The 26,512-nt window shown below is 42.7% G+C and overlaps 1 protein-coding gene across 1 annotated transcript; it reads right to left on the bottom strand.

The window, feature by feature from the left end:
• Positions 1-14,419: 14,419 nt before the first annotated feature.
• Positions 14,420-21,810, bottom strand: LOC123443167 (flocculation protein FLO11-like). Its single transcript, XM_045119458.1, has 11 exons — positions 21,649-21,810; positions 20,502-20,632; positions 19,684-19,811; positions 19,315-19,501; positions 19,109-19,209; positions 18,273-18,356; positions 18,126-18,174; positions 17,949-18,040; positions 16,800-16,920; positions 16,574-16,647; positions 14,420-16,497 (listed from the first exon to the last, which is right to left on the bottom strand). The coding sequence occupies exons 2-11, from the start codon at positions 20,592-20,594 to the stop codon at positions 14,622-14,624; spliced, it is 2,805 nt and encodes a 934-aa protein (XP_044975393.1). The 5' UTR covers positions 20,595-20,632; positions 21,649-21,810; the 3' UTR covers positions 14,420-14,621.
• Positions 21,811-26,512: the final 4,702 nt, after the last annotated feature.

Below are 26,512 nucleotides of genomic sequence, written 5' to 3'. Positions count from 1 at the left end.
TGAAATATCAATACTAAGTGGTATTCCCCATGTATACACATTTATAGGATTGTGAGGTGTGCAAATCACATCACTCCCCCACAATGGGATAATCCATTAATCTCTCACAAGAGCCAACAAAAATACAAGAAAGATGCAAAAAGGCTCAATACAAGACTCAATGTACATGATATGCAAACCAACATACACATACTCGATTACTCAAGATAAGCAAGTTAGAAGCACAACATACACAAGCACATGCAAGGTACAAAAACACAACATGCAAAGGGGCAAGCAACTAACAATGTAAACAATTTAAGTACAAGTTGTCGTAAGGAGGCACATTGGATATAAGATAGAAACTCGATAATCCAAATGACTTGGCCTGAGATAATATGAATGATGAATAGCCCTTAATTCTTCATTATGTATCCAAGTCTCTAATGTCCTCCACATTCACCTATTGATCAAGTTTGAGCTTGTTGGTCCCCAACCACGTTGGGTCCTAAGAGGTTAGTCACAATAGGCTTGGCAACCCAAATGGTACTTTTCTTGACACCACTTTGAGTACCAACAAACTTGGCAAACACATTGCCAACATTATCCTTCCAAAGAGAATATATATCATCAATAACGATTGGGTTGGATAAATTACCTCTCGTGCAAGAAGAAGCGAAGTGACCCTTCTCACGACATAAGTAGCAACATCTACCCTTTAATTTCTTCCCTATTGATTTCTCAACATGAGGAGTGTTGGCTTGGGTCTTCTTGGGAAGGGGCCTTTCTTCAACTTGTAGTTGAGTGTGTGATTGAACTTGTGGCCGCTTCCCTTGCTGCTTGTGACTTTGGGGCTTCTTCTTTAGTGGACAAGATCTAACATGGTGCCCTTCAATTTTGCACTTCAAGCAAATAATCTTGGCCGAATTCTTGACTTGTTCTTGGCCCTTCTTCTTGAAGCTTTTGGACTTATTCTTCTTGTTGGAGTTGAATCCAAGTCCATCTTTGTCATTTGGTTTTTTTTTCACACAAGACATTGTTGAGTGTGGACATTCCTTCATGACTCTTTTCCAAGTCTTTCTTCAAGGAAGTGACTTGGGCCTTGAGCTCTTTGATTTCATCTACATGGTTAGTATCAACCCAGGTACTAGAGGAAGTATAAGCTTCATTGTTAGAGAAACAAGGCATGGAAAGTAATTCATCACAAGATGTAGCAACATTATGAGTAGATGAATTACGAGGACTAGCACATGGCAATTTAGCTTTTTGACTAGAAGTAGTGTTAATGTCCACATGAGGCTCAGTCGATGTTACCTTGGTAGTAATAGCCTCATGAGCTAATTTTAGCACATTATGGGATACTAGAAGATCATCATGAGAGCTTGTGAGCATTACATGACTTTCTTCCAATTTCCCATAATTGCTAGATAGCAACTCAAGTTGAGCCCTTAGCTCAACATTCTCCTTTAAAATGGATGCTTCGCAAGAAGTAGAGTTAGTAGCCCTTGAGCCATTTTTGAGGTGCTCATAGTCCTCAACGAGTTTAGCATGTACAACTTCAAGCTTATCGTTTTTAGTTCTAAAATCATTAGCCACCTCGAGAGCTCTATCATGGGATTCCTTTAATCTAGATAATTCTATATCAAAGGTTTCCTCAAGAGATTCCTTGGTGGTTTGTTCATTTTCAAGAGCTTGAGATAGCTCCACGATCTCGTTAGCGTAATCACGTTCATGACCTTCCATTGTCTCAATGGTGGCCTCATGCTCCTCGAGATGAGCTTCCAACTCCTCAATGTATTTCTTGCCCTCAGTGGCAATAGACATGATTTCCAAGAAGTTGGAACAAGCAAGTTTATTCTTATAAATAGATTTAAAAATCATTTCAACCTTAATTTTTAAGGATGCAATAATATCACTCTCTTCATCATTATTCTCATCCTCATTATCATCAACATCATCATCATGAGATACATTGGGATTCAAAGTAGGAGATACCTTTGAAGCCTTGGCCATAAGGCAAAAGTGAGTAATAATAGATGATGGTGTAGGATCCCTTGAAGCATTATTCAAGGCCACATCTTGTTCCATGGAGTGGTGAATTTCCTCTACATTGTTAGCATAACAACTCGAGGAAATATATACATTTTTATCATGGCAAAAAGATATAGGAAGCATATCATCATGAGATTTAGTCAAGCAGTTTTTACATGATATGCAAGGACTATCAACACAAGCATGTAAAACATTTAGAGTGCTCGAAGTGTTAATGCCCAAAGATGAAGCATTGCAATAATATAGTGAAGAAGGATCATCAACAATAAACCCACTATCATCATTGCAATGATCACCACTACTCACCATGTCATTACCTTGTGGCAATACACATGTAGGTGAAGTAGATGAAGTTGACAAGAGCACACGACCGGAGGTGGAGGGAGAACAATCATTCCCACAAATCTTGGACATACCATATTATCTTGAAGCTTTGTCCACAACTCATGAGCATCCCGGAATGGCATGAGTTGAAATATAACTACATTGCTCAAAGCATCAAAAAGCACATTAAAAGCTTGAGCATTGAGATAAGAGTTTTTCTCATCCTCTAAAGATATATTTTGAGAATCCTTTGGAGGAGAAAAACCCATATCTACAGTTCTCTCCAAGTTTGGGTCCATCACCCTAAAGTGATTAAGCATGCGAATTACCCAAACATCAAAATTTGTGACATCGAAACTAAGAGTGTCACAGAATCCTAAACCCCTAGCCGACATCCTTACTCTCTAGGTGGTTAAACCTAATAAAGAGATACCTAGCTCTAATACCAATTGAAAGGACGTGGATGTCGCCTAGAGGGGGGTGAATAGGCGCTTTAAAATAATTACGGTTTAGGCTTGAACAAATGCGGAATAAAACTACCTTTTAATTTGTCAAGCACAAAACCTACAACAACTAGGCTCACCTATGTGCACCAACAACTTATGCTAAGCAAGATAAACAACTAAGTGATAGCAAGATATATGACAATACACAATATGGCTATCACAAAGTAAAGTGCATAAGTAAAGGGTTCGGGTAAGAGATAACCGAGGCACGCGGAGACAATGATGTATCCCGAAGTTCACACCCTTGCGGATGCTAATCTCCGTTGGAGCGGTGTGGAGGCACAATGCTCCCCAAGATGCCACTAAGGCCACCGTAATCTCCTCACACCCTTGCACAATGCAAGATGTCGTGATTCCACTAAGGGACCCTTGAGGGTGGTCACCGAACCCGTACAAATGGCAAACCTTGGGGGCGGTCACCGGTACTCGTACAAATTACTTGGGGCAATCTCCACAACCTAATTGGAGACCCTGACGCTTGCCCGGAGCTTTACACCACAATGATTGCGCTTCGAGACACCACCAAGCTTCTAGGACGCCAAAGCATCCATGAAGAACAATATCTAGGGTACTAAGTACCAAAGGTAATAAGTTTCTCAAACTTCACTTCCACGTATCACCGTGGAGAACTCAAACCGATGCAACTAATGCAATGGCAAGGGCACACGGAGTGCCCAAGTCCTTCTCTCTCAAATCCCACCAAAGCAACAAATGCTAGGGAGGAAAATGAGAGGAAGAACGAAGAAGAACACGAAGAACTCCAAGATCTAGACCCAAGGGGTTCCCCTCACTTAGAGGAGAAAGTGATTGGTGGAAATGTGGATCTAGATCTCCTCTCTCTTTTCCCTCAAGAACTAGCAAGAATCATTGGAGGGATTGAGAGTTAGCAAGCTCGAAGAAGGTCAACAATGGGGGAAGAACACGAGCTAAAGAGATAAAGTTCAATGGGGAATAAGACCCCATTTTATAGGTGGGGAAAAATCCAACCGTTAAGCCTCACAGCCCACATAGAGCGGTACTACCGCTCATGGGAGCGGTACTACCGCTCCGTAGGTTCACCAACCATGCTGAGGCCAAAAAGGATGCAAAAAACAGTCTGACGGAGTGGTACTACCGTTCCTGGAGCGGTACTACCGCTAGGGAGCGGTAGTAAAAAATTACTACCGCTACGGGGGGTACTACCTCTCCGGGGGCGGTACTACCGCTACACGAGCGGTACTACCGGTGGCACGAGGAGCGGTACTACCGCTGGATACTGAAACTGCTGTAACTTTGGCATACGGACTCCGAATTCAACAAAACCAAGTTTGTTGGAAAGCTAACGACATGGGATAACACTATCTTGATAGAAATATCAATAATAATCAAGTGAGAAAAGTCCCATAGAAAATGGTGAGAACCCTTCTTCGAATAAGACCGATAAAAACTCCCAACATCGAAAACATCATAGAAGATGCATATGGACTCCGTTTTCGATGAACTCGAGTGTGTCATGAAGATGACCATAAGATATAAAACTCACAAAGAGAAATAACAAACAAGAACCAAGAAGTATGATGCAAGGATGCAATTGGTTTGAGCTCTCAACGAACGATACGATCAAGCTACTCACTTGAGAGCCCCCCTTGACAATACGACAATCTATCCTAAAGCAGAAAACCTATCAAGGGCAAACCTATACCTTGCACCTCGTCCTCTTGAGCTAGATGACGATGATCTTGGCTTCCTCAAGATGGACCACCTTTCTTGCTTGCGTTGGCTTGATGAAGACTAGTTGATTGCTCCCCCATACACACTATGGGTGAGCCGCACTTCAGCATATCTTCACAAGTCCATTGACACCATCCTCCATCACTTGACGTAATCCTTCATGGGTTGTATGAGATATTCCTCTTGAGGCCAGCCCATGGAAACACACCTAACCCCACATAGAACTCTCAAGAATACCATGGGTTAGTACACAAATACGTACTGGACAATGCTTACCATACCATGGGATCACTTGATCCCTCTCGGTACATCTTGTACGCTTTGTGTGTTGATCATCTTGATTTACTCTTTGTCTGACGATCTTGATCAACCTTGTGTCTCTATGACTATTCTTTGGATAATACCTTGAATACCACCTTGGTCATCATATAAACTCCTTGAACCCAACAGATGGACTTCAAGAAGCGCCTATGGACAAATCCTATAAATATAACTTAAGGCAACCATTAGTCCATAGGAATTGTCATCAATTACCAAAACCACATATGGAGATATATGCTCTAACAGCATGCACGTATAGTCTTTGGTTAAGCGATGAAGTTGGAGTATAATTTATCCTTGATTGGAATCTTTGTGCTATTATAATCGGAGTCGCACGATGGTTAAATCCTCCCAACCTTCTACCTAGGGGCATGCAAGTAGTGCTTTGCTTTGAGAGAGCTAACAAAATCTTGCAATAAGTATATGCGTTCTTTATGACTAATGTGAGTCCATGTATTATACACACTCTTACCTTTCCGCAATTTGCTAGTTTCTATGGTACCGTGCATTGCCATTTCTCACCTTGAGAGTCGGTGCAAACTTTGCACGTCCAAACCCCATAATATGATACACTCTATCACACACTAGCACCAAGGTTTATCGAACCAATAGGAATATCAATGCTCAACCGTCTTCAGTGGCTCCACACAAAAGAGCAAAGAACTTGCACCCAACGCGGACAAGAGGGTTGCCAATCCCCTTGATCTCGTTATTTGCAAGCAAGTGAGGTGTGTAGATATTGTAACTTGCAAAATAAAATAAAAGACAAATAAGAACAACGAGGAAATTATAAGTTTTCTGAACATATAAGTGAGTAAACCCAGGGGCCATGGTGTTCTCTAGTGACATCTCTCATGAAAGCAACATATGGTGGGTAAACAAATTACTGTTGGGCAATTGACAGAACAGCGGATAGTTATGCGATTTTCATGGAAATGATCATGTGTATATAGGCATCACGTCCATAAGCAAATAGGTTCACTCCTCCCTGCATCTACTACTATTACTCCATCCATCAACCGCTATCCAGCATGCATCTAGAGTATTAAGTAAAACAAAGTAATGCTTGGAGAACGATGACATGTTGTAGGCAAAGTAAACTCAACCAATATGAATAAATCCCATCGTTTTATCCTTAGTGGAAGCAACAGAAAGACGCAACGTGTCTCCTTCTGTCACTAGAATATAAAAACTCGTCAGGTTGAACCCACTACAATGCACCCCTCCCACTAAAGAAATACCAAACTACTTGGCCAAAGCAATTAAATAGATCAAAGAAAATTACGAAGCTATGATGATCATGCAAATAAGAATCATAATAATTTTAGAGAAGTCTCAAATACTTTTCATGAATAATCTAAACATAAACCTATAATTCATCGGATCCCAACAAACACACCATACAAAAGAATTTCATAGGATAGATCAAAGTGAAGATGCGATGATCATTGTATTTAAGATCAAGAGAGAGAGAGAGAGAGAGATTTAGATACTAACTACGGACCCGTAGGTCTGTGGTGAACTACTCACACAAACATCACGAGGGCAACAAGGTTGATGAAGAGGCCCTCCACGATCGATCCCCCCTCCGGCTGGGTGTCGGAACGGAACTCCAGATGTGATCGTTGTAGAACAGAGACTTGCAGCGGCGGGAAAAACGTTTTTCTCTGATATTTAGGGTTTTTAGTACATATGTGAATTTATAGGCCACAGATTGGAGAAAGTGGGGCCACAAGGGAGTGACAAGCCATCAGGGCGCGCCCACCCCCCGGCCGCGTCATGTTGGATACCTCCCTCGTGTGGCTTACAACCTCCTCCTGAAGCTTTCATGTCTTCTTTTGGTCCAGAAAAAATCATAAAAAAGTTTTGGGGAAATTGGACTTCGTTTGGTATAGTAAACTTAAAAAACAAAAAATATGCAGAAAACAACAACTGGCATTGGGCACTAGGTTAATAGGTTAGTGCTAAAAACAATATAAATTGGTGAATTATGAACAAAAAAGTATCCTAGGATGATAATATAACAACATGGAATAATTAAAAATTATAGATACGTTGGAGACGTGTCAAGGCCCAAAGGTGCTTTAAGTTCTGTGCGGGCCAACATTTTGATGCAACCCAAGCAACCAAACAGGCCAAAAGATCCTACACGGCCTGGCTGGCCTAATGTAGGCTACCAAATGTGTCCCAAAAGAAGTTGTCTATTTAGGCATGTACGGTGTTTGATAGTCAACATTTTTTCTATATGTCATAATATGTGAAGAAGGCAATAAGACAAGTTATACAATGAATTATCTCTTTTTGTTATATCTAACATTTAATGTGACAAGATCCTAACATTATTGGATGATTAAAATCAAATTAAAACTTGTGAATAAGATAAGTTAACTCGTACAGTTGAGACAAATGTTTCCTTAAGAGACGGTCTCTTAGCTGAGAGATGGCAAGATTGAACGTCTTTCTTTCTTTTCTCGTAAGGCGATTAGGGCAAAGCCCCCACCCCTCGATCACTGCTATCGAGTCTGTGGATTCGCCTTCCCTCCATCTACCACTTCGGTGGGCGGTGGTGGAGAGAGGAATCCTTGTGCTTTGGTTTCAGTTAGTAGATAGGTTAGGGTTCTAGTCCTCGATGGGGAGGCGCTTGGATGGAAGGCAACACTTCTTCTTTGAGTAACTCTTTGGGGCTTTAATCCTTGTCAAGTTCGTCCGTCGGGATAGATTAGATGGAGCTCCGATGTAGATTCCTGCCACCTCATCGAGGCAACGAAATGAGGGTTTATCGCCGTGCGTACATAATGGCGAGATTTGGTGTCAAGTTCTTCAGATCGATTCAAGGGTTCAACGACAATGATTGTGGCTCTAAGGCACTTGTACTTAGGGGCACACACATGAAGACCTCCCGGTTGTAAACGACAAGGTCAGATTGGCTCTAGTATGAGTGTTGCGACACGGGCGCATGAGTGGCTTGTTCTCGCAACGTTAAAGGACATTCGATGGTTTAGGGACACAATGTGATTTTTTTTTATATCATGATTGGATGTTTTCAAATTCTGGCAAACCTTTTATAACAAAACATAGTCATTTTCGCAACATAAAAAAGGCAAGGTTATCTTTTTCTCTTTCACCTCATCATTTATCGTACGTGGAGCCGCTAAGATAACAGTATAACACCATTGCACACACCATTAGTCATTGAAATGGACAATATGTGGAGAGAGGAAATCAAACAAAATATTAATTAACCCTCTTTTAGGCGAGAAATGGTTGCTAAGTATGCAATTATGAGGCAATTAAGAAAGGACAAACCTAATTTATGAGCCACTTTTGTATTACTTTATGAGCTACTTATCTAGCTGTACTGGACAGTTGATATGAAGTATTACCTCCGATCCATAATAATTGGCATAGTTTTGAATCAGGGTAGTTCAAAACTGTGACACTATAGATCAGAGAGTAGTATAGTTCCAACTAAAAACCTAGAAAAAGAAGTATAGTGTGAATCATTGTCTATGAAAATTGTACTTCCCTCCTTCCATAATATAAGTGTATTTTTTGCACCGACGTAGTGTCAAAAACGTTTTTATATTATAAAACGGAGGAAGTAAAATTCATGGATGTGAATAGTTGAAGTTTGACGAGTTTGGCTGCATACTTTGTAAAACAACGTTTTCGCATTTTGGGACAAGGCACTACGGACATTGAACAGTCCCATTGAACAGTCCCTTGTGAAACGGTCGATGTCGAATCAATCAACATACACAAAAAAAAACAGCAAATGTCAAATGATACCCAAAGAGGACACATCATTTGGCATATGTCTGCATCCGTCACGGAGGGTCTTTGCTTAAACCAGCACTGTTTACCAGACTTTTCTTTAATAAAACTAAAAGTAGACACATCCCAAAGTTGCGGCTATTCAATGGGACCAGTCCGTGAACTAGGCCTAGGCAGCCAGAGCATCTACGGCAGGATCCCTTAAATAATCATTCGTATGTTCGTGGACGCAGTCAGTAATCGAACAAAAAAGATGAAAAAAATTGACTCAATCAAACCTTTCATATTTTTTCTATATATCCGGATTGTGTGTGAATCCTCATATTCATCTCAAATATGAAGAGAATATGAGGGCTCGTGGACACGTCCGATCAATCCGCCATATAAAATACAACCTCATCCGAATCACTTTTTTTCTTTATTCATTCTTTTTTTCCTCCTCATCCATCACATGTGAGTGACCGGACATATGAAAAAGGAAATAAAGAGTGTGGTTACGTGGATGGAGAAATAGGAAACACGCGCCCGATCACGCGTTTGCAGACGTTTGAAAGCCGAATTTACAAATCGTGGATGAAGATGCTTTTAAGGTGTCTATTTCTAATTGCCAAACCTTACAATTATTTAATCGTTATTATGTGTAAAAGTTCATGGGATTGACCTGAAAATCTGTCACTGTTACATTTTTTTTCTCTTTATGACGCTATTGTACACGCCGTTTCCTGGGTGACGATCGTAGTCGCAGTCTAGTCTTCAGTCTTGCACAAGAGATTATGAAGGTCTAAAACCACAATCATTTACCACTGGGCAATAGTGGTAAGCTATATCAAAAGCAAAAAACCACAATCATTTGTTAAACAAGTTGTGAATGGTGTTTTGTCCGTCTTGACTACCAGCTGGCGAGCTGAGCTTATGACTTTCTGTGACTGCTAAAACAAAACAAACAAAAAATGCAACTGTGTTTTTACAGCCCTATTATGCCACAACTTTGACAGGAGCTTGATGCTGTTTTATTTATGAATATTAATAAGTACTCCGAAGTGTCTGTGAAGTGGAAGTTACACATAAACACACACCAAATATGTGGCTGCGACCAGACGCTCACCAAACATGGCTTCATACTGGCGTCCTTTGAGTTGCCATTTGTTTATCATTTCCCGGCAAGAACGTGAGCGCCTTGTTATTACTAGCTTCTTTGATCCTTTTACAGTGGCTTTGAGTTATCCAACTGCCATGGAGCGATAGATCAAAGGGGATTGCAGATTGTACACACATGAGAGAGAGAGAGAACATGAGAAAATGGATAAAAGCCAAATTATATGCGCACACAAGCAACCACGCGTAAATTATTCGTTCAAAAAGAAGAGCGGGAGAGGGTGCTCTCAACTGCCTAATGGTACACGTATGAGCGACCATATTAGTAACACATCCATCAATAATGTATTATGAACCGGAATTGGTGAGATTTTTTAATTGAGCCTCATAAACCAAAAGGGAGAGAGTAGATGCTATCAATTCAGACTTACGTGATGTATCCCTAGTAAATGTGTATGTGCAATACACATTGATATTAGATAGAATATTAATTAGTGTTAATTATATGATTATCACATACATAAATAGTTGATACAATATTAGTTGCACGCTAGAGGCGTGTTTGGTTGCCCACAAAATCGCAACCAGACCCAGTTGGATCACGAAATGTGTGTTTGGTTGTAAACGGGGTGGATTGGCTTGCATCCGCACGAAACATAAAGCAGCCCTCAGCCTGGCTCGCTAGAAACTCCCGAATCGGTAGTTTCTTGCGAGCTAGGTTGAGGACGGTGCAAGCTCGCACGCGGGAGGCAGGGCAAAAGCGAGTGGGGATGGCAGGAGATGGAAATCGGACGCGGCAGCTCAACGCCAAATCTAGGCTCGTCCCTCCCTCTCCCCCACCCATTTACTCGGTCATCGCTACCTCTAGGAAAACCACTTTCTCTAGCCTCACCACCACCAACGGCAACGACTCGGATCTGTGGAAGTGGCGACTACGGCAGATCCGGGAGTAGGAGTTGTTGTTGCTCTTCCATTTGGCCATCGTCTGGTCGTCCTTGACTCAACCATGCCCCCCTTCATCGTCCTCGTCTCTGATGCCGGTAAGCAGCATCCCCTCTCCCCTATGTTAGGCACGTTGTTAAGCTGTTAGCCAAGGTGTAGGATCGATTTTCCCATTGCTCAATGCACCCTTAATGTGGACTAGGTTATGGACGACCGGATGCGGCTGATAGTTTAGGCAACAACATTCATAGTTGTATTCAGGCATGGGTCATGTTCATGCACAAGAGAGTTATTTATCGTGGTGAGAGACCTCACATTAGATATGCTCCAATGCTTATGCGGGAGCAAGAGAGAATTGCCAATCTGAACTACTTATACAACTGCAACGACGCAAAGGCTCTATGGATGCTTAGAATGAAAAGAGCACCATTTGTCAGACTTGTCTAGGCCTTCAGGAGCAGGGGCTGCTAGAAGATAGCATCCACACCAGTGTGGAAGAGCAAGTGGGCATGTTCCTTCATGTTGTTGGCCATAACCAAAGGTTCAAGGTTATCCACAACATGTTCAAGCAAGTGTTGTATTTTGTTGAGGAGCTCAGAGGAGAGATGATCAAGTCACCGACTGGCCGGACTCCTACCAAGATTTGCACTAGCCAAACATGATATCCATACTTCAAGGTGAGCACTGAAGTACGTAGTTCATTGCTTGATATGCTTGGACTGTTCAAGGTGAGCACTAACACAATCTTGTATTTCCATTTTAGGATTGCATTGGGGCAATAGATGGTCACTACCAGAGTGATGAGGTCACAAGTTGTAGCATACACGGGAAGGAAGCACTACACAAGCCAGAATGTGCTTGCTGATATTGAGTTCGGTCTAAAGTTCACCTATTTGATGGTTGACTCGGAAGGATCAGCATATCATGCTAACATACTCAGTGACAACATGAGTCGTCCTAATGGCATCAACATTCCTGAGGGCAAGTTCTACCTAGGAGATATTGGCTATGCATGTCGGTCAGGTGTTCTTCCACCCTTCAGGAAGACAAGGTATCATCTGAACGAGTTCTCTGGTAGGAACTACAAAGGAATCCACATGAGTTGTTCAATCTCACACACTCCAGCCTTAGAATAACTATTGAGAGGACATTTGAAGCCGTGAAGAACGGGTTCAAGATCCTAGATCAGAAGCCATTCCACTCTTACCCTACCCAGGTTAAGCTTGTTCTCTTGCATGTTGCATTCTGCATAACTAGATCCTGCAATGGGGTTGTGATGAATTGGTGCCTCAGGAGGAAGATGTGACGCCTCACTATGTTGACCTCGATGGCCATAATGTGGAGATATTTGACAACGAAGCCTGAAAGAACAAAAGGCTGGAGTGGGCACATGCAACATAGGATAACAAAGGTCAGCCAAGGATCTAAAGAAAAAGAGGAGTAAGAGCAGGAGCAGAAGAGGAAGACGAAGGGGAACAATAGCAGCAGCAGAAGAGGTAAGAGGAAGAGGAAGAGGAGGGATGATGAACTTTCCCCATTCGGCCATTTGGCTCTTAATAATGTGTAATGCCATTTAATAGTCGCTAGGATGAATCATAATTTATTTCGTAGCTAGAAGTGAAACTGCCAGATCGAGTGTGGTAAGATCACCACTAGTGAGAAGTGATGACAACACCTAATGCAAGTTGCAACCAAACAATGTGTCCTATGTGCACCTAATGCTATGCGGCCAACTACACAATGGGTCAAAATTAGTTCCCTCATGCAACTAACCTATATGCGGTCAACCAAACAATGTGCAGATGATGGTTCATAGGCTGTTTTTCCTCGTTCAAGCTCATTTGAGAAGTCCATGCAAACACGTCAAAATCGGTGCGGGTAACCACCCCCCCCCCCCCCCCCCACCCCCCGCGGTCACCTAAATGTGAGTATTCACCATTAAAGCAATATAGGTCATTGGATATAACAAATGGACTAAAAATCAATGTGTCATTCAATAGAGTTGGAATGGACTAGACTTGCATATTGTCTTCACCGAAGAACTCAAGAACTAGTGTGGAAGTTTGAAGCGGTCATGGTGGATTGAGTCATCGCTCTATCGGTCCATCCCGACTGATGAACAATGTTTGCAAACGTTTATGGTCGAGGGAGTCGCATTTCAGATGTTAATTAGGGCAAATTTGGTTGACGTGTGGTTTGCTTCCTTAATCAAATGTCTGACCTTCGCTCTAATAATGTTTCCATTCCATAGGTAACAAACGCGTGAAACGAGACGACTCCACGATCCATATTATAGCAGCAAAAGAAAAAGGGGGAACAAAGGAAGAAGGGCAACTTTGAAGGAAAAGAAGGCAACAACTTTGAGTGTGAAGACTCTAATCCCGTCCATGGCATGCATCATGCAAGCCACGCGCGCAAGATAAGGAGCACTCCACAAGCTTCCCGTTTCGTTGACCAGTAGACGCAGAAGGCAGATAGGCAGATGGAGGGGCCATACCGAAGCAGAAAGTTGATGCTTATATGTGTGTGTTCTTCATTGTACTGCTTTTTTTAGAACAATTTACAGGACCAGTTGTCCAGTTTGGAGCGTTTGTTTGCCTAGGACGCAATGTTGCCATATGCAGGTTGCCTTGGTACAACAGTACCCTGGTGGAAAGTTTTAAGACCCGTGTAGAAGTCCTTAGTGTCCTTCGTTTTTGAATATAAGTTTTTTTAAAGATTTCATCAGAGAACTAATACAGATGTGTATAGACATATTTTAAAATATATATATCCATTCATTTTATTTTATATGTAGTCATTTAGTAAAATCTATAGAAAAACTTATATTTATGGACGGAGGGAGAACGACAGTAAGCTGATCAGGTCAGAACATTTTCCTGTTGTTTCGGTGATTTGCATGCACCACATGAAGTACTAAATTGCACTTTGTGTGGTACCATAGGATGAAACAGCTTCAAACCACTGTGCTGCTATTACTCAAAGTACTACCACTACTAGACATCAATTGTTACCGGCACTAGTACTACCATAATTCTGGAAGTCGTACATTTTCGGCTTGACCGAACCTCATAATTGCATTGCGAGGAAGGAATAGTCATCAACTGTTTGCTCTCTTCTGCAAGCAACTGAGTTGCTAAAAGCCCCATAAAAAATACCCTGAGTAGCTAAAAGTCATGATTTCATAGGCCTGGTTGACCAACAGAGAGAATCTAAATGGCATTCAGTACTGGATTATGAAAGGTTTTTATCATCATCGCTTTACTTTCTAGCATATGTTAGTTTGCACCAGCGCAATTGGTGCTTGCTGTCGTGAAAGCAGTGGCTCGTAGCCCTCCGCTTGGGAGGGGAACAAATTCCATCACAGTATCACCATCATTGATCGATATGGCGGAGCATGTAGTGATAAGCTTGGCAGAGACACAAACAGCCTCGTGCTCATGGGTTGACAGCTGACAATTGCTTTTGGTGATCAGAGGATTTGAAAAAAGGACCACGATACAGTTTACGATTTAGGCTAGTTGGCCAAGATGTATGGTACATCACACAACATCAATCATGTGTCCTGGCCTTGCTTCTGTTAGCATCGTGGAGCAACCTCAAAAGATGCCAAGAACGACAAAGACCAAGTAAGTAACTCATGGTCCAGCACAGAACAACAGTAAAACATTGGTCGTACTACACGAGTACAAATCCAATGACGGCTATTCGGCAAATTTTCACTAAAGGTGCTATATCCAACACAACCGTTTTACAATAAGTTTCATGTTTAATCTTTACAAGCTTAAGCTTCAGTACGAACACCGCATTGGCGACCCCATGCCGCCTCACCACCATCCACCCCTTCTGCGAGCTAGGTTAGCATCTATGCATGACTTGTGCGTCTGTATTGTTAGGGTTGCAACACAGCACTGTTGATCAGAAAAGGGTGTACATGGAATATGAAAGGTCAACCTGTGCGCTGTTCAGGCCCGAATCTGCACTTCCATTAGTCCAGTTTTGGTAGAATGTATCATAGCCACCAGGCGCCATGTAACTATTGGCACTTCCATTCCAATATTCAGGCATCTGATTTGGTCTATTGCTTACGGACGGAAAAGTGCAGCAGCATCTCATGGGGTTTTGATCCCCACACATGGACTGGGGCAAGCCACCATGGTATGGAGGTAATTGACAGTGGTTTGACGCACCGAAACTGGGGCCAGGGGCCTGTGTGGGTCTCCATATGGTATCAGTGGTGCTGAGTGTGGAAGATATGCTCACACTGCTACTTTGTTTGTGATCTCCATCATCTTCCAGGCACTCTGAGACCCAACTGATGATGTCTGGTTGGTCTGTAACAGAGCATGAATCTTGTACTGGGGCATCAGATGTAGAGCCAAGTGCAGAGCATGAATCTTGTACTGGGGCATCAGATGTAGAGCGCAGTGCGGAGCAAGTTGAGGAGCTCATTGATACAGACTTGCCTGAATCAGGAGACTTGCGAAGCCCGCTAAATCCAGGTGGACAAACTAATCTCTTCCTTCCTTGACTATCCTTGGCCAATATATCACTGACTGGTCTTGGTAACCGAATCTTCTCTGCATACTCAGATGGAATTTTATCTCCTAACAAGGCCATTTTCCCACTGCACAAGCTGTGATCCCCTCCTTGTGGTGAAGATTGATGTTTGCCATCAGTGCACACAACTTGATTGCTGAGAATGCTACCACTTGCTACAGCTTTATTTGAAAGAGCTGCCTTTTGTTGATGTAAGATCTGAGATTGATTTTCGGATGGCAACTTTCTGTGCAAATTTGAAAGCTTATCTGGCCCAGCTGATGTCTGTGACACACCATTAGAACTCGAAAGATTACTGAGCATGGTAGGAATGGAACTCGAACTCTCCAATGCAGTTGCAGTGCTCACCATGGCCTGCATGTGCTTTACTTGGACTGGATTACCCCTGGTATCTGAGCATGCATTCTTCTCCTCTGTCCTAACATAAGGTTTAACAACTGCCGAGGAAAGCTGGTTAGTTAACCTATGGGAAGGTTCCTCTGGTCTCTGGGAAACTCCCTTTACAGCCTGGTATCTGGGAATTGTAGTTCTGTCATTGCCTTCATCTTTTGCCAAACCAAGTTTCTTGGAATTTGAAATCCAAGTAACTACTGTAGCTTTAGGCCTTGTATCAGTAGATGATGTCCAACTACCTACTTGTCCTGTAGCTTTAGGCCTTGTATCAGTAGATGATGTCCAACTACTTACTTGTCCTGCAGCTTTAGACCCCGTATCAGTAGATGATATCGAACTAACTACTTGTCCTGCAACTTTAGACCTTGTATCAGTAGATGATATCGAACTAACTACTTGTCCAGCAGCTTTAGACCTTGTATCAGTAGATGATATCGAACTGCATGCTTGTCCTGTAGCTTTAGATGATATCCAACTACCTACTTGTCCTGTAACTTTAGACCTTGTATCAGTAGATATCAACTCCCTGGTAAGGACAGTCAAGCGGCGAGCTGGTCCGCTAGATCCTTGTGTAACTATATTAGCATACTGTGGTTTTCTCCATGAAGTTTCAACTGTTCCATTTACTTCTGAGGTCATTTTCTTGGAATCTGAAATTCCATTCCCTAAGTGCACAGATGTATTGGAGCTAGAAGCCAACTGGTCCTTTGGTCTAAGTGGTGGTAACTCTTGAGATTTGGAGACCTGTTTTTGCTGACTAAGTACGCTCTCATGATTATTCTGCTGAAGAAGAGCTGTATTTACGACGGATGGCGGCTTCACTGAAGGAGCAATTGAATCCCTGTCAAATGATCAAAGATGACCATCAGTAGATGATACAATAGCAGGATCAGGAGCCAGCAAACAAAATAAATTACCGTGGAATTGCTGCTGGCAGGGTACCAGGATTCTTATTGCAAACTCTGGGTACTACTACATCATTGACGCAAATCTTCAAATGCAGGAAACACAATCAGATAAATGATGATGTAAACAATCAGCACATACCAAGGAAAAAATTTCCATCACAGAAAAAAATACAGATAATGGCATTGACAAGCATATCCCCATGAAACATTAGCTCAGATTAAGTTATTTTCTTACTTTATCTTTGGAATTCCCACTACACATGGTAGTTCTTGTATTGCAGCCACCTGGAGAAGGTAAAGTAACTCCTGAACGCTGCTGGGGGCCCTTCATATTCATTCCCAGCAAATGGTGAATCCTTATCTCCGAAAAGAAAATAAAAGAAATATCTGAAACTTCTGCTTTTGGTAATATATAATATTTAAGGAGCGTAAGTAAGCTAAGTACCAGTTTTTCTTTGACATAACGTTATAACCTTAAAACCTATAGATGGTCCAAGAGAAGATATGATAACATTGATGATCAATGACAAGCTAACAATAAAAGAAGATATAGCCGAAGACTAATTGAATGATATCAATTTTAGACAAAGTTGTTATCATGACTGATACTAAGAAACATGCTAGCAACTAAACATCAAACCAATGATAAGACTGCACAGAGTATGATCTTAGTACAGGTTGCAAAAGCTGCAGGTGCAACCAAAATAAAAAGGTTTAAGCGCATGTTAAAAACAATTAAATGATGTTTGCATTAAGATTGCCTAAATGTCGTGTTAAAAACGGTTTATTTCATAAATAAATAACCGTAGCTCCAAACTAAATGATCCACGTATGTAACTTGACTAGAAAAGAGTGTAGAATAACAGGGTGCACTTTATTTTCCTGTTTAATAAATTTAAATTTAAAATATGTCTAGTACAGATCTGGACCAATTTCAAAAATTACATATGGGGCCGTTTCGGAAATGCTATAAGTTGTTTTTGACCTAATTTAAAATGCATAAATAGGTAGTTTAATTATGCTTCACCTCTTGCTACGTTTAACCACATTTAAACTTGTCGTGTAAATAACAGAGTGAACTAAATGATTTGAATGTGGAGTTTCGTCAATATGCAACTCGTTGCAAATTGAGCTTCACTTAATGTGTACTGTTTGATTGTTGTGCTTACCATGTCATGCTTATTAATCGGACATGCATCATACTTGATTGTGCATCATGTCATGTATATGTTGTGAGTATGATCATATTACAACTTCGCGAAAGTTGCAGGTGAATATTTAGCAAACAAAGGCTTCACCAGTAAGCGTCTACAGTAAAACAAGATTAATTAATGCAAAATTAGATTCCACATGCTCATTTTAAAAGGCTGGTAGCAATTTATACCTTGCGCAAAACAAACCAACATCATCTTTGCTACAAACATCTTCTGGTAGGGCTTTCTTGTGCACATATGAACAATTTGGCTTTTGGCAAACCTGAGGTAAGACATGAGAAATTTTAGCAATAAATGGAAAGAGCCAGTAGTTGGAGGCGAGTGAAGGTTTTGTATGTAACACACACCTTATTGCTTAGCCATATATGACAATATCTTGTAACGCCAAACGTTGCTCTGCATGATGAACAGATAAAACATAAGGCATAAACTGCATAGGGCATGAGATGGGTGATGTTTTATATGAAACCTATGTAGTTAGTGATAGAAATTACTTTAAAGGTCTGCCATCCAAGACGAAACCATTAACCGCCTCTATGCACAGTACAGCTTCTTCTTCTCTCGAAAATGTGACATATCTGCAGGGAGACATGCAGAGCATTACACAAAAGCCAGCAAAGAACAACTTAGCGACTGGAATAAATGTAATAATATTTTTTTGAATATTTTGAAAGAAAGAAAATATTGACTGAAACATAAGAGAAAACATTCAGTTCCTTATTTGGGTGGTTTCAACAACGATCTTTGGCCATTATCCCATGTTGCTTTGTTGGGGAGCAGAATTACACGGCCAACAGGAATTTTCACTTAAATCTTTTTGGCTTCAGCTTCCGGGCCTCGGGCAGGTCATGGCCAACACGTGGTATGTGTGTTTGTCATACCAGAGAAACATAATCAATTTTGTCGTCATCAATTTTTTATATGTTATGTGTAGGGTGTCATGGCAAGAGGAACATAATATATTTTTGCCATAGTATATGTATAGGGTGAGGTTACATTGGTGGTAGTATCTATTCGGAATGATTATTAAAATAGGGTAACCAGACTTACAATGTGTGATCTTATGTCACTAGGTGGGAGAATGTATGTTATCCAAAAAAGAGGTAGGAGAATGTGGGTTGGGTTAAACCATATGAAGTTGAATATTTAAGGCATGTTTCATCTTTTCTAAAATATGTAAGCAGCTTTTAGTGTCTGATATCTGTCCAGATCTGATCCCATGGCCAAGAATATTATCTATTTACTGAGTGGTTCTTGTTTGACTAACTTGTTCCCAGTGCTAAAGCGACATAATTTTCATTTGTGATTTCTACTCAATAAAAAAACTTACACACGGCCAGAGTCAGGAATCTGTTGGTTAGCTCCAATGTTGTCGATAATGATGTTCTCTATTTTTCCATATTGTCCTAGAAAACTCTTTTGCCTCAGCACCTGCATGAACGATGAACAGTTTTTTTTAATATTCACTACAATAGATGTTTGATATAAGTAAAGGTACTACACAATCACACTTTCACAGCACAGAAACATATTTACCTTTTCACTGGCAAACTCAGAAGGCATCCCAACAATATACACAAGCTTCCTCTGAATCACACGAACATTATCTGGATGATCTATTGGTTCTTCTGCCACTCTCAACTGATTCGTTGCCGATTTCTGCTTTTGAAGCTTCATTTGTTCATGTTGCAAAATTGATTTGTCAGCACAAAGTTCCTTTAGTCTGCAATTGTAAAACAGAAGACTAAGTCAGGCAACAATTACAGCATTATTGAGATAAACAGAAGTCCCCTAAACTGGAACATTGAGAAATATAAGGACAACAAAGGGAGAACAAGAAGGGAAATTATTGAATACAGTATATGATATAAAAGGAGATCGTAGTGATAAAGTCATAAAACGTGCATTTGGTTGCTGATGCTAGTCCCCAAAATAGTATCCTTGTTGTAGATAGAACGGCATCCAGGGCATCTCCCGCCACATTCGTCCTTCTGGTCCATTTCCATTATATGATGCCAGCACCAAAGACATATCTACCAAAAATATAGATTGTAAATATGTGTATTCCCTTGATACACAAGTCCACAAGAAGATGCACCATTTGAGTTGTTCATCATGTGCCTATTGTATGAAATGAATGACAATACTAGAAGTACAATGAAAGAATACAGCAAGACAAAGAAGTAGCAGAGGAAGCATTTAATTTGCAGAAGTAAAGATGAAATGGTTACATGAAAATCTGTTGCACTTTACAGTAGTATTCATCTCTGGGCAGACACAACTCATAGATTACATGTTGCTGGTAGTATTCATCTCTGGGCAGCTAGTAGTAAAGACAGATAGCTTAAACAGACTGGAAAAAACTTCCAATGCGTTAATTGAAACTCGTGTTCTTAGTAGTACTATATTAAAAAAAAATTGAAAACTGTGGTAATACATTCGGTAAGAGGGATAAATGTTGAGGTTTGTTCGCCTTTCGTTCAAATACAGTCCTTAACACACTTGACGTCACAGATACTTTTGCTCAAATTTCAACATGATGAATATCAACAGTATAATCTTCAAGCAAATGAGATTTAGGATAAAAGACTGATGTATTTCGAGGTTTCAAGACATTTCACAGGCCTAGATAGTGTAGCATGAGACCATGAGATATGAGCAGTACACTAGAATCAGATGAAATCAAACAGTGCAACATGATTCCCATGTAATGATTTTTTTACCTCATATCCACATTTACAAGGTTTCAGCTGTTTATCTGTCAAATCCATGGTCTCCATGCAAAGTGGGCATTTGTCTTTAGCTTGGGTACTCATAGTAGCTCAAGCCAGTACTTACTTAGGCAATAGGAGAACTGAAATAGGGAAAATAACTCCATTATCAATTAAACTAAGAATATCCAAAAATATTGTAATATGCACCAGAAGTGAATCAAGCTACATAATCATCATGCATCTTGAAACCAAGCATGCACCGCATGTGTTGGCAATGAGAATTCAACCAAGAGTCTGCAAATTACTTCACATTCCCTCTACGGCTCAACAGATTTCCTGACTGCCGCATTACGGAGAAGCCTCCTGACAATCACATCAACAAGCTAATCTAATCACAACAAATTGGGGGTCCAAATGCAAATCATACACTCCTCAAGGTGCATGCAGAGAAATCACACCTGAACCAGATTTCTAGAGTCTAATAGCCTCTTAACCACACACACAATGCAGGTTCGAAAATTAAAGGAGGGACCCATCTAATTATGAGATTAAGCAAAAGTCGCTATCATTCCGTACGAAAACCCTAGGGTCAAAGGGGATTGCACGGACTCATCATTGATCATACCCCTAAAACCCCAACACCAGAAGGCTAAAACTGCAGAAGGTTGAAGAAAAAATTCTGGGAGAAATCAAACTGCGGGTACAGCAAATCCATGTAGGATTAACTTGAAAGCAGGTAAACCGGCAGCAGTTTTTCGACCAGAGGCGAGCCCCGACAGTACCCCCAAATGGTCACGCAACCGCCCAAAAACCGCCGATGAAAACATGCCACATTTCGTCGCGATCGGAAACCCGCCGCCACCGCTACAATCCACCGCTCCTACCAGTCAACCTGAACAAAATCGCCGAAAAATCCCGCAACATTCGGACGAAAACCCTCCCCAAACCCAAAGCCCTAGGAAATTCCCCATCGGGCGCGCTTCGAAACACTAACCCCCGGCGCTCGGAAGCGACCAGACAGGCAGAAATACAGCCCGGAAACCCCGCGCCGAAAACCCCCGCATTGCGACTGGCCCCAAGCCCTAGCTGGACCTGGACGAACTGAAGCATCGAGCGGGGGGCGCGATCGGAGATGGGGAGCGGTTGGAGCACTCACGGCGGGGGTGATCGGAGACGCGGGGCCGCCTCGGTCGCAGGCCCTTCCCACCTGCGTCGTCTGCTGCTCTGTACCTTCTCCTCCTCCCTCTGCTCCCCTCTCTGCTGCGCCTGAAAGACGAAGAGCTTTGGCTTGTTTTTTTCTCTGTGGGAAAGGGGGTGGGGTGGGGTTGGGTTGGGGTGCGGGGCGCTACTCGGCAGGTCTGGAAGGGGACCGAGTCTTATTTTTTTCTCTCCCCCGTCCAGATAGCAGCAGAGTCCTTAATTAGTGAACGAACGTAGACCTACCCGCGGCGAAGGATACGCGCCGCGACGCGTCAGGCCGACACGTGGGGCCGCCCCATACGCAGGGGCCAGTCACCGTCGCTCGGACGGGCCTCGCCACGTCCAACGTGGCTGACGTGGCACGCCAGGGCTTTCTTGCTCCCTCAATCCCTGACCCTGACGCGGCCGTACCAACGCTTGGACGATGCCCATTCCCAGCACGCCATCGCCCCACATGGACGGGCCCACCTGTCAGCCTGCGAGCCCCGATTGGTACGCACGCGTGGCCGCACCCTCGCAGGGGTGGCTTTGTCGTCTTTCCGGGGGGCGCTCGTATATCCGCCGGGCGAGGAGCAACTTTCCGCACCGGCGCTTGGTCGTATACCACTCTGGAAAAGCCTGCGCGAGGATGTGTGTGGCCCACCCGTCGGGGAGGCGGCGGGGGAAAAGGGTAGGCCCAGGATTTCTGGGATCATTGGCCGCTTCATTGAAGGCTGTGGGATTCTTTCTTTTTTGTTTGTTTTGAGAATTGATGGCTGGGAGATCTGCGAAGCGTGGTGGGTGGGGAAAGTGACTATCGGGAAGACGAGTTCGTGGTGCGACCCGTGATAGTACCAAATACCCCCCCCCTTGGATGTGGGCCCGCTCGCTAGCTGGGACCGGGGGACTGGGTCCACGTGGGGGCCGGTCTGCAGGGGGGGGGGGGGGCAGAGAAACTGGAGTGCTTTGGTTGCAGGGAGCACGGGACCGCATGCGAGATTCACCGGGCTCTTCCAGCTGCATGCGCTTGTGGGATGTGGGATGAGCCACCTGTGGCTGCTCCTGTTCTTGTGTGGTTTGAATGTTTGATTGATTCTACAGCACTGCGTTTTCCGGTTCGAGTATGGGCGGAAGAGCAACTCCATGGTGCCGTTTGGATCGAAACGGACAAAAGCATCGGTCCAACGTGTCACTGAAAACGGACACTCGTTCGTTTTTTCTCCACTCGCGATTTATGTTAGGTCCATATTTAATTCGGATTTGCGTCGGCACAAAAACAGAATGAACGCGCGTTACATCATTTTGATCTTTTTAAAAAGTTCTATCGGATCTCACCCTTAAATGAAAAAAAAAAATCAGATTTTTTTTCTAACGTCATCCGTTGTGACGGTAGGCTAAAACAGACTATCGTCACTTTGTGTGACGATAGGGAGCAGGTCCGGGTCCATGATGATGCTAACTGTGCGGCCGCACACGGTTCAAATTTTTGAGGCTCCAAATTTTTTATACAAGCCTAGTATTTAAAGAAAAGGGTTTTGGGACTCGGTTGCCGGAGTGGCTTCAAGGGGATCGAGGCATCGAGCGAGCCAGCGAGGAGCGCTGAACGGAGGATCAGGGATCAGTCTGACTTCTTGTATCCTAGATGGCTCGATCGCTACATGTCCTAAAAGAAAAGAAAAAAAGAAAGAAAACTCAGTCGCTACAGCCTACACGAGGGAATTAGGATCGAGATCGTGGCTACACAAACTCTTGATCGTGGGCTCGTTGTCACATGTAAGAACGTCTTGTAGTCGTCGCCTCGTGACCACGTCTCGTAGTCGTCGCCTCGTCCATCGGTCATGCCGTCCAGGTCATTACTCATTAGATCGATCTGATCAGGTCGCTGCCGCCATTGCCTTCCTCATCTTCACTCTCAGTTTCAGACTCTTCGATGTTGTTTTGTCGGATTGATCTGTAACCGACTCTAGCCTCTAGATGCTTAGTGAGTCCTTTTCAATAACGGTTTCAATTTCTAATTCCTAATTTTGTATTTAACTATTGACAGGGATCATTACTTCGTTGGAGAGTGGTTCTTCATTTGAGAGTAAAGTGTTGGAAAAGACTGATCACGTAGATATCATTGAATATTTCATTTTAAAGAATATAAAAGAATGGAGATGTTTGAAACTTCAAATAAATAGTAACCGAGAATTGGATAGGTATGACTTTTTTATGTGTCCAATTGTTATGTAACACATTATATTATATACATTATAATTTTTTTTCTATGAGATATAAATACATTATACGAGCTCGTTTGTTCATTTATAAGATAGGGTCCTACTTTTTAGTTTTGCAAAGGGCCTTAGGTTTTGCCGGCCCGGCCCTAGTAGGGAGTCGGTCAACACAGACGGCGTAGTTTGCCCCGCTGACGTGGATATGAGCCTACCGCCACAAAGAGTGACAGTAGGGTGTGGCCGGCTATCGTCACAGCAGGTGGCGATAAGGTTTTCGGCCAGTTAATCGACATGTGGGCCTACGTGCGGGGCCCGCCCACCTACCAGCCCATTCCTTCTCCTTCCTCTCCGCGAACAGAGGTTGCGGGAGAGCCTCACTCCTCCTCCCGATCCCCTCCTTCGATCTCTCTCTACGGTCCATCATTTTTGCGGTTTTTTGGGGCGAAACAAAGAGGCTGGTAAGTTTCTCCAATCCCTCCAATTACTTTTTGCAAAAAATGTAGTTTTGTAGCTATCTCTGACACTAGGTGCAACCTAGGTCTTTTTTTTGAAATGTGGTTAAGTTGAAGTCCGTTAGTATGATATGATGTACTCCCTTCGTTCCTAAATATAGGACCTTCTAAAGATTTTACTATAGACTATATATGAAGCGAAATGAATGAATCTATATTTTAAAATATATCTATATACATCTATACGTACTCCCTTCGTCTGGGTTTAAAGGGCCTCCTGGCCATGAAGCACCGTCCGAAATTATAAGGCCGCACACACTAAACCTGCTCCAATCGCAATATGTTTTCGTTTCCTATTTCCATCTCGTGCCTTGTGAATCGTGTGTGGAGTTACGAGCTGTGCATGCAAGCATGCTAGCTTTTGCCTGCAAGCCGCCCAAGCAGCGCCTTATTTCTTGCGTCGGCTGTTTTATGGCGTTTCCATGCACGTGTAAACTGTTGCGGCTCATTAATTTAGCATCTACTTTGAGCTAGAACGAAGCCCCATAATAGGCTAATTTCAGTTGTAATTTTCAAGCGTTTGTTTCAGACTACTCACAATGTGTTATGGTATATTCATGCCTAAGTAATTTTGGTGATTGATGACAGTATCGTAAAGGACTAATCGTGTGCATTAAGCTTGCAGATAACACATGTCAACGACACAAGACGATTCGGCACCCTCCGTGGAACAGAAGCACAGTGTCCTCTACGATTCTCTTTCTTTAAGTCGTAGAAACGCCGTACTATTAAGAGGGGATCCGTAGTGGAAAGGTTTGGATGGAATCAATTTTACACGCTCACACTTTATCTCCTTCCTCTTTCCGTGCAACTTTGGAGCGGTTCCCGCCTCTGGTTTATCTCCTCTTGCAAAAAGGTCTCCTAGCGGTAGTACCGCTAGAGCTGACGGTAGTACCACCCCTGGTCAGCGGTAGTACCGCTACAGGAACTTAGTACTACCTTCCTAGCGGTTGTACTTCGTCGGACTTTTTGCGAAGACTTTCTTGGCGGTGGTTGCCCGGTAGTGCCTGTGCTCTACCATGGCTCAGCGGTAGTACCGCTGTAGCCAGCGGTAGTACTGCTAGAGTGCTAGCGGTAGTACCGCTGCCGCCAGCGGTACTACCTCTGGGCTCGGACTGTGAGCGGGAAAATGGTAGGATTCCCCCCCCCACTATATAAAGGGTTCTTCTTGCTCTAGAACCCTACCTTTGACCCTCCCAAGTTCCATTGTTGCTCCCTAAGCTCAAAAGTGCCCGATCTCTCCCCCTAGCCAATGAAACTTGTTGATTTCTTAGGGATTGGTTGAGAAGGCTGATGACCCACAAGTATAGGGGATCAACCGTAGTCCTTTCGATAAGTAAGAGTGTTGAACCTAACGAGGAGGAGAAGGATCTCACAAGTGGTTTTCAGCAAGGAAATATCTGCAAGCACTGAAATTGTCGGTAACAGGTGATTGTGTGGTGAGATGATTCATAGCAAGCAACAAGTAACAAAAGTAGCAACGGTGCAGCAAAGTGGCCCAATCCCTTCTGTAGCAAGGGACAAGCCTGGACAAAGTCTTATAGGAGGAAAACCGCTCCCAAGGACACACGGGAATTCCTGTCATGCTAGTTTCATCATGGTCATATGATTCGCGTTCGTTACTTTTATAGTTTGATATGTGGGTGGACCGGCGCTTGGGTACTGCCCTTACTTGGACAAGCATCCCACTTATGATTAACCCCGCTCGCAAGCATCCGCAACTACGAAAGAAGAATTAAGACAAAGTCTAACCATAACATTAAACTAATGGATCCAAATCAGCCCCTTACGAAGCAACGCATAAACTAGGGTTTAAGCTTTTGTCACTCTAGCAACCCATCATCTACTTAATACTTCCCAATGTCTTCCTCTAGGCCCAAATAATGGTGAAGTGTTATGTAGTCGACGTTCACATAACACCACTAGAGGAAAAACAACATACAACATATCAAAATACCGAACGAATACCAAATTCACATGACTATTATTAGCATGACTTATCCCATGTCCTTAGGAACAAAAGTAACTACTCGCAAAGCATAACCATAATCATGATCAGAGGTGTAATGAGTAGCATCAAGGATCTGAACATAAACTCTTGCACCAAGTAATC

Source organism: Hordeum vulgare, chromosome 3H (genome assembly GCF_904849725.1).
Source record: "Hordeum vulgare subsp. vulgare chromosome 3H, MorexV3_pseudomolecules_assembly, whole genome shotgun sequence".
NCBI lineage: Eukaryota > Viridiplantae > Streptophyta > Magnoliopsida > Poales > Poaceae > Hordeum > Hordeum vulgare.
The sequence above is the reverse complement of the archived record's forward strand: the minus strand, read 5'-3'. Positions and strand labels throughout refer to the sequence as shown.

Coding starts and splice junctions, on each gene's coding strand:
- LOC123443167 (XM_045119458.1), bottom strand. CDS start 20,594: ATGAGTACCCAAGCTAAAGACAAATGCCCACTTTGCATGGAGACCATG. Junction 19,502..19,683: donor ACTAGCATCAGCAACCAAAT/GCACGTTTTATG, acceptor TTACAATTGCAG/ACTAAAGGAACTTTGTGCTG. Junction 18,041..18,125: donor ATATATGGCTAAGCAATAAG/GTGTGTGTTACA, acceptor GTCTTACCTCAG/GTTTGCCAAAAGCCAAATTG.